The sequence below is a fragment of the Mandrillus leucophaeus genome, unplaced genomic scaffold (genome assembly GCF_000951045.1).
Source record: "Mandrillus leucophaeus isolate KB7577 unplaced genomic scaffold, Mleu.le_1.0 Scaffold206, whole genome shotgun sequence".
In the NCBI taxonomy this organism is placed as follows: Eukaryota; Metazoa; Chordata; class Mammalia; order Primates; family Cercopithecidae; genus Mandrillus; species Mandrillus leucophaeus.
The window spans coordinates 465,718-474,692 of NW_012102099.1; the positions used below are offsets into that span (position 1 = coordinate 465,718).

The following is an 8,975-nucleotide window of genomic DNA, read 5'->3' on the forward strand; positions in this document are numbered from 1 at the left end:
TGAACCTGGGAGGCGGAGGTTGCAGTTAGCTGAGACCGCGCCACTGCACTCCAGCATGGGCAACACAGCTAGACTCCGTCTCAATAAAAGAAAAGAAAAAATAAAAAAGTGAAACATAATCTTTGGGCAGGTTCTCACTGTCCTGATCTCTTAGGAGTTCAAGTGTGGGTCATGAGAGGTTCTGCATTAGAGATCAATTCCCTCAAGTTTTAGGACTTGGCTTTTAGAAAAGTAAAAGGATTCAATCCCAAACTCACTGGAATCACAGAGCACTCCAGATTTTTTCAATGGAGCCAGGCGTGGTGACTCACACCTGTAACTCCAGCACTTTGGGAGGCTGAGGCAGGAGGATTACTTGAGCTCAGGAGTTAGAGACCAGCCTTGGCAACAATAGTGAGACCCTATCTCTATTTTATTAAAACAAAACTTTTTTAATAAAATAAATTTTAAAAAATAAAAAGAATCATCTGAAAGCAAGCAAACAAAGCAACTACAAGGATTAGTGGGAAAATGTCTAAAAGTCTAAAACTTGTTTTGATCCACAGAGACCTCTGACAGGTGGCTTAAGGACATTTACTCCTGAAGACATTTCAAATCACCCAGTTACTAAGAATAGAACTAGAAGAGCAACAGGCATTTCATACCAGTTCCACTCTCAATTCCAATCTCCAGTGACCCCAGTCCAGGACTCAGCAGAGAGACTGCAGAATTCTTTTTACTAAATTATTCAAAAAGGAGACCTCCTTTATCTTTCATTCTCCGAATCCCAGGTCCCCGGCAGCATTCCAGAAACATTCAACGGGATTCTATTCTAAGCACTGGTTTCCGAGCACAGGCTTCTACCACACTAAGAGAGCCCAGGCATGCCTGATCCCTCCCTTACATCTCCACACTCATGCTCCCCACACAGCACCTAAGGCTCACATGTGTCACATGCTCTGGCAAGCAAACAAGGCAGCTGTTCATCTAAGAACACGGACAAGGCACCCCAGTCACTGCAAGGATCCTATCCCCCGAGGTGACTCACGTGCTAAACACAGGGGTGCCCACCTGCTGCATCAACTCAGCTGCCTCGTCATCCCCGTTGCCCACACCAGGGTTCTTTCGCACCACACCAGGGCCAGCCTTAGGAGCCGCAGCAGTTCTCTGTGTTGACATGGGCCTCTGGGGAGCTGAAAAAGAGAGCACAGGTTTTTGAAAAGGAGTAATTTCAGACCAAACAAACAAAAAATCCACAAGACAACATGGAGAAGCTGTGATCAACTGCCTTCCACAGGTGTTCAGTGAAGGGAACCAATGCTAGCGAGACTCAGCATGCAAGACCACACTCCCACATTTGCCTGAGTGGTTTCTATCCTGGCAGCAGAGTTAAGTACCAATTTCAGTCATGATGTTTCATGCCGGGAATAAGTCCTTCAGTGAGGTCTTTTCTCCACTGCGGTGAACAGGACTAGCATCTGAAAGGGGTACAGTCATTCCGGTGCATAGAGATGATCCACCTTAACCCAGCTCTGACTAAATCCACAAACAGGTTGTTTCATGTTGGTTACAACAGCTAAGATTTAGTTAACACATCTACAAACCAAATCCAGCTTCGTAGAGCAAAGGCAAACTTCACGCCAGGCATGAGCACACAGTCCTGGCTGCTGCCAGGTGCCCACTGCTCCCCATCTGGAAAGTTAGGTCCCTCCTGACTCCTCACCTCCAACTCCTTGGACTGGAAGAGGGAGGGAATCCATAAGAGCAGGAGAGCCTGCTCTTCCCATGAATTGCTTTAAAATCTTTCTCTCTGCTTACCTTTTAGAAGGAGTTTAGGAAGATGAGGAGAGAAAAGCATCACACTGACTAGTATTTACAGACGTCTCTCAGTATTTACAGCCAAAAGCAGACAAAGACAAGAAAAAAGGAGTAAAGCAGCCAACCTATCTACAAGTAAAAATCAAGAATGGGCTAAACCTCAAGGTATAGATATCATTGATGATTCACTTACTTAGCAATTATTTTGTAAAGTTTGCATATTACATGCCAGGTTTGGAAATATCTCATCTTCCTAACACCCCAAACTATAATCACAAGGCCTTTCACCCACAGTAACAGGCATTTCCTCTGGATGACTCTCTCTAGCACATTTATCCCAAAGACTAAATGCTTAATGCACGTCTCCACTCAACTGGTAGCAGCATCTGAAATATGAAATGCACAGGGTTATCTATGCAGTTTCCCATTCTAAACAGCTAAAGAATAAAAAGTACTCAATATCTAGAGAAATGGGAACCCTCATATACTGCTGATGGGAATGGAAACAGCTCAGCCACTTTGGAAAACAGGTAGTTCCGCAAAAGGTTAAACACAGAGTTAACACATGGCACAGCAATTCTGCTCCCAGAGTATATACCTTTGAGTCTGTAACTGAGAGAACTCAAAACGTATGTCCACACAGAAGCTGCACATGAACATTCATAGCAGCATTATTCCCATTTGCCATAAAGTGGGAAACAACGCAAATGACCATGAACTGCTGAATAAAATGAGGTACAGGCATGCAATGGAATATTATTCCACAATGGAAAAGAATGAAGGAATGATACATGCTAGGTCATGGATGAACCTTGAAAACAGCAGGCTGAGCAAAAGAAGCCATACACAAAAGACCACATACTCTATGATTCTATGTATAGCAGAACTTCAGAATTTGCAAATCCAGAGACAGAAAGCAAGTAAGTGGTTGCTTAGGGCTGAAGGGCGGGCGAAAAGCTGGGGAAAGTGGGAAGTGGCAACTATTAACTACGCACAACGTTCCTTTTTTTTAATTTTTTTTTCTTAAGACAGAGTCTCTCTCTCTCGCCCAGGCTGCGATGTAGTGGTGCGATCTTGGCTCACTGCAACCTCCACCACTGGGGTTCAAGCGATTCTCCTGCCTCAGCCTCCTGAGTAGCTGGGATTACAGACATGCGCCACCATGCCCAGCTAATTTTTGTATTTTAGTAGAGACGGGTTTTCACCATGTTGGCCAGACTGGTCTCGAAACTCCTGACCTCAAGTGATCTGCCTGCCTCAGCCTCCCAAAGCGCTGGGATTACAGGCATGAGCCACTGCGCCCAGCACAAGGTTTCTTTTTGGAGTGATGAAAATGTTCTAAAATTGATTGTGGTGATAGTTACACAACTCTTTAGATATATTAAAAGCCGTTTAACTTTATACTCTAAATATAAAAGTGTAATTATATGGCATGCGAACTGTCTCTCCATAAAGCTATTTAGAAAGCACTCAGCTCGGCCGGGCGCGGTGGCTCACGCCTGTAATCCCAGCACTTTGGGAGGCCGAGGCGGGCGGATCACAAGGTCAGGAGATCGAGACCACGGTGAAACCCTGTCTCTACTAAAAATACAAAAAATTAGCCGGGCGCGGTAGTGGGCGCCTGTAGTCCCAGCTACTCAGGAGGCTGAGGCAGGAGAACGGCGTGAGCACAGGAGGCGAAGCTTGCAGTGAGCCGAGGTCGCGCCACTGCACTCCAGCCTGGGGGACACAGCGAGACTCCGTCTCCAAAAAAAAAAAAAAAAATTTCCATAGAAAGCACTCAGCCTACCCTATCAGATGAACCAGCCTCTCTCAAGGTATTATGAAACCTTAATTATCTACCCTGTCCCACAATATACACATTCTATACTACTGTAAACACATCCTGGGAAAGCTATCAAGCCCATACCCTTCTGAGAAGGTATGTAAAATCAGCCTCTCCCTACCCCCTCGACTCTGCTAGCACCATGGCAAGCCAAAGTCACCTAACAGCTATAGTTCTAGGGCAGGTAGGGAAGCCGTGAGTATACATAGGAAGCTGGTCTACAGACAGAATAACACAGACAGCCAAGAGCAGTCCCTGAGAGACCTACACAGCTCCTTCAAGGAGTTCAGCTCTGGTATAACTTCCCATCCTAGGGCTCTGTGAAAATGCCCTTGTTTTGGAATGAACAAATGCTCTCTTACATGAGCTGGCCTGATGGATTTCTAGAGCTTTGGCAAAACTGCATACAGTAACTTGTTCAAGTTTCAAAAACCCTCGGGGCAAGTATTAAAATTCCCATTTTACAGAGGAAGAAACTGTGGGGCAGAGTTGAAGTTGCTTACACAGGGCTACAGATACCTAAGGACAAACACAGTTATCTGCCTGATGCCAGAATCCATGCCCTGGCCACATACCTGGGATTATACTTCTTAAGATCCTTAAGCCTACGGCTACTGAAAAAATTCTAGTTGAATGCTGAATGAATATCTAGAACGCTATTTTTTGGAAACGTTTTGGGGTTGTTTTTTTTACCTGCACTGCTAGAACTGAGAGGTTTCTTCGGTTTATTCAGAGCTGGAGCAACAAGGGAAGGAGCCACCGCAGTTTCTTGACCTTGTCTGGCAGCCACAGGGTCATAGTCTTTTCCATCATAGTTTGCATCAAAAAACTTCTTGAACCACTGAACGAATTCAAAATTGTCCTGAAACTTTCCTTTTACTAATTTGTCCACAGGAATTATCTGCAGAGAAAAACAACTGTTTAGCCCAAAAGAAGAGGCTTTTGGCAAGCATCAAACTAGTCCATGCATCAATTCATTATAAAGCTCTGCCAAAAGCAGAAAAAAATATTTTAGAGACCTCAGGGCTAAGTAAGCCCCTAAATTTATAAAGCAAGTTTCATGTAGTTTGCCTTCAAGAGTACCTACACTTACCAACCCCTCCCCACTCTCTCAAATTTATGAAAAGGAATCAGAAACAAAAAAGGAACAAGTATCATATAAGTCACATATACACATCCAAGCACATCCTAAGACATGATACAAGTGTCATCATGCTATAAAGAGTAGGTCTGCCATATAACTTGCATGGCCACAGTGCCTATCACAGAGCATGAAATCCACTGCACAGGCCAGGCACAGTGGCTCACGCCTGTAATCCCAGCACTTTGGGAGGCCAAAGCAGGCAGATTGCTTAAGCCCAGGAGTTTGAGACTAGCCTAGGCAACATGGTGACACCTCGACTCTACCAAAAATACAAAAAAATTAGCCAGGTGTGGTGGCATGCGCTTATGGTCCCAGCTCCTTGGGAGGCTGAAACTGGACTGCTTGAGCCCAGGAGACAGAGACTGCAGTGAGCCGAGACTGTGCCACTGCACTCCAGCCTGGGTGACAGAGACAGAGAGAGACCCCATTGAAAAAAAAGGGAAGACCTCTCTTTCCCTAAGCGGCCTAAGGTAATCTGTGAAAATGGTTCGCTATTCACTTGACCCGGAGAAACCCATGAAATCATGCAAATCAAGAGGTTCCAATCTTCGTGTTCACTTTAAGAACACTCGTGAAACTGCCCAGGCCATCAAGGGTATGCATATTCAAAAAGCCACGAAGTATCTGAAAGATGTCACTTTACAGAAACAGTGCGTACCATTCCAACGTTACAATGGTGGAGTTGGCAGGTGTGCCCAGGCCAAGCAGTGGGGCTGGACACAAGGTCGGTGGCCCAAAGAGTGCTGAATTTTTGCTGCACATGCTTAAAAACGCAGAGAGTAATGCTGAACTTAAGGGTTTAGATGTAGATTCTCTGGTCATCGAGCATATCCAAGTGAACAAAGCACCTAAGATGCGCCGACGGACCTACAGAGCTCATGGTCAGATTGACCCATACATGAGCTCTCCCTGCCACAATGAGATGATCCTTACTGAAAAGGAACAGATTGTTCCTAAACCAGAAGAGGAGGTTGCCCAGAAGAAAAAGATATCCCAGAAGAAACTGAAGAAACAAAAACTTACGGCACGGGAGTAAATTCAGCATTAAAATAAATGTAATTAAAAGGAAGAAAAATCCATTGCACAAATCAACCAAAGGCATCTACAATGAACCGTGTTCAAGAAAATTCTGGGCTGGCCGTGGTGGCTCACACCTGTAATCTCAACACTATGGGAGGCCGAGGCGGGTGGATCACTTGAAGTCAGGAGTTCGAGACCAGCCTGGCCAATACGGTGAAACCCTGTCTCTACTAAAAATACAAAAATTAGCCAAGTGTGGTGGTGGGCACCTGTAATCCCAGGTCCTCAAGAGGATGAGGCACGAGAATTGCTTGAACCCGGGAAGTGGAGGCTGCAGTGAGCTGAGACTGTGCCACTGCACTCCAGCCTGGGCAACAGAGTCAGACTGTCTCAAAAAAAGAAAAGAAAAGAAAAAAGAATAATTCTAACCTGAAAATAGATCAAGATGCAGAATCAGTCTCAGGATACACTTTTACAAAATGATATGATTTCCAAGTTAATTCCAAATCCTATTAAAACATGCTTGCTGGGTGCAGGGCTATGTACCTACAATCCTAGCTATCTTGAGGGCTGCTTGAGTCCAGGAATTTAGACCAGCACTGGCAACACAACAAGACCTCATCTCAAAAAACAAAAACACCAAAAAAAACCCCACAAAAAACAACAATAATAAATATACATAAGGACCCTGTAAGTATTTTTACTATACAAGAATACTGTGTTTTCAAGTATTCAAATCACTGAAGTGTTGGCTACAGCTTAACTTTTTAATCTTTTTTAGAGATGGGGTCTTGCTCTGTTGCCCAGGCTGGAGTCTCGTGGTGCAATCATAGCTCACTGCTGCCTCAAACTCCTGAGTCCAAGTGATGCTCCTGCCTCAACCTCCAGAGTAGCTAGGACTACAGGCATGAGCCACCATGCCTGGCTTTTAACTATCTTTTAATCTCCAAAGATTCCAGTTGCAATGTATTACAAAAAGAATATATGCAATTATATATACACCCCCCCGATAAATATAATTTTTAAAAATTACTTTGCATGATACTGAAGCATTCACAAATAATACCTCTGTACTCATTTCAATAACCCAGAAATACATAGCATGGGACAGAATTAGATATAAAACAAAACTGGCCATGCTAACCGTTGAGGTACACGAGGGATCATTACACTATTTACTATTTATTATTTATACACTATTATTACTTTTATATACTTTAGACATTTTCCATATTCAAAAAATAAAATACAATTCCATAAAAATGAATGCAAAATTACTGTATATAAGCAATATCTATTTAAACTATGCCTGGAAACTAAGTGGTATTCTTATACTATAAATGCCTATTTTATATATTGTAGAGACAGAACTAAAATTTAAAAAAAAAACCTGATTTCAAAATACATAAAAACCAGACACACCAGCAAGATAACTGGGGGTGTTACTACCTTTGCCAAAGGAAAAAAAAAAAAGTTATCCCCCCAAAAATGACATAAAAGGATAAACCCTTCACAAGGGTGGGGGAAGGGACAAACTACTTAATCTATTATCTACTAAAACAGAGGTAATATTTGTGCTAAACCATGCCCGGTGGACCATGTTTCTGTTACCCTCAAAAACCTTTGGGGGCAGAAAGGAGTTTTCCAGCACCCACCACGGAGCCTCCTCGTATCCTTCTGTAAAAAGCAAGTATTTCTAGAATCTTCTCCACCTCAGCCTCCAAAGTGGTGGGATTACGGGTGTGAGCCACCGCGGCTGGCCTTCTCTATTGGAACTATTCTACATACAGTATGCTTTTACAGAAGTAAATCCAGATTAAGAGAGTTAGATTTCAGACTACTAAAGATTACACAGTAATTTTTTTAAAATAAAAATCACTGTACAAATTTACAGGCTGATTCCTCTAAACAGTTACTAACTTCACAGACGATGAAGAAAGAAACAAGAAAGGGGCATAGGGGCAAGAAGGTAGAGGGAAACTGCTCCCAGTAAATTCTATGTTAACTGAGAAAAGTTAACTAGATAAATTAAGAATAAAAAGAAAATGTCCAAAGTCATAAGCTAGCATCTATATCCTTAGTAATGATCATTAATTAAGGAACATTAACCACAGTAAAAGATAACATTTACTTACTTTGTCAACACCCATTCTCTTAAAACCCGCTTGTAGTATTTTGAAGTTCTGGATGTACTCGTGTTCTAGCTTAGCCTGGAATTTCACTTTCTTCAAGGCAATGGAGCCAGGGAACAGCATGTCCATAAACTGACAATAGGCAGCCCCTGAATGAACAGCAGCAACAGAAAAATACAATTAAAGAAGCAGGGTGAACTTCTTCCCAGACCCACTTAAACCAAATACAATTTTAAAAGCTGTGAAGTAGATCTACAAAAACCAAAAGCTTCACTGATTTCATGTGAAGTCAATTTTTAAAATCTATAACAAGACTGTGGTTTTCACCCCATATATTCTACAACGTACTTGCAACCCAGACGTCTATAACAAGGAGAAAAGGAATGTTTCTACAAAATTTTAAAACTCCTGTTCTTTATTGGTAATCATCATGACAATAAAATGACCACTAGAAAGATAAATGAATGCCCAAAATACAGAAAAGATAACAGAAGTGACATTTTCTGATTTTTCACAAAGATATACCCTCCTCTTCATGAGGGGATTTCCAAGATCCATCCTTGATCTAGTTTAAAAAACATTTTTTTTCCCTAAGATGTCTGTCTCCCTGGGCTTTTTACATCTCTAAATACATTTAACCTATCATTTCTTTTCTTCTTTTTTGTTGGAACAGGGTCTCACTGTCGCCCAGGCTGGAGTGCAGTGGTACAATCTCTGCTCACTGCAACTTCTGCCTCCAAGGCTCAAGTGATCCTCCCACCTCAGCCTCTGGAGTAGCTGGGACTATAGGCTCGTGTGACCAACGCCCAATTAGTTTTTTATTCTTTTTGTAGAGCACCCGGCCAACCCGTCATTTAATTAACAAAGCTGAATAGAGGACATTTTTGTGTTCCTCTATTAAATTTTTTGGTTTTGTTTTGTTTTTTTGAGACAGAGTCTTGCTCTGTCACCAAACTGCGGTGCAGTGGCACAATCTCAGCTCACCACAACCTCCACCTCCCGAGTTCAAGCAATTCTCCCGCCTCAGCCTCCCGAGTAGCTAGGATTACAGGCATCC

General features: G+C 42.7%; 1 protein-coding gene and 1 pseudogene across 3 annotated transcripts in view; one reads left to right on the forward strand and one right to left on the reverse strand.

Annotated features, from left to right (window-relative positions):
• Positions 1–8,975, reverse strand: part of MAPRE1 (microtubule-associated protein, RP/EB family, member 1) — a 40,630-nt gene that overhangs the window by 17,027 nt on the left and 14,628 nt on the right. Inside the window, exons 3-5 of one of the 2 annotated variants that reach the window (XM_011979765.1) lie at positions 7,922–8,067; positions 4,316–4,523; positions 1,051–1,172 (exon numbers count right to left, since the gene is read on the reverse strand). In XM_011979765.1, coding sequence (XP_011835155.1) covers positions 1,051–1,172; positions 4,316–4,523; positions 7,922–8,067 — 476 coding nt within the window. The remainder of the gene's footprint in view (positions 1–1,050; positions 1,173–4,315; positions 4,524–7,921; positions 8,068–8,975) is intronic. The other variant, XM_011979767.1, reaches the window with a different exon arrangement.
• On the forward strand, positions 5,221–5,835 carry LOC105539472 (annotated as a pseudogene). Its single transcript, XR_001006051.1, has one exon. The product of XR_001006051.1 is annotated as a 60S ribosomal protein L17 pseudogene (transcript).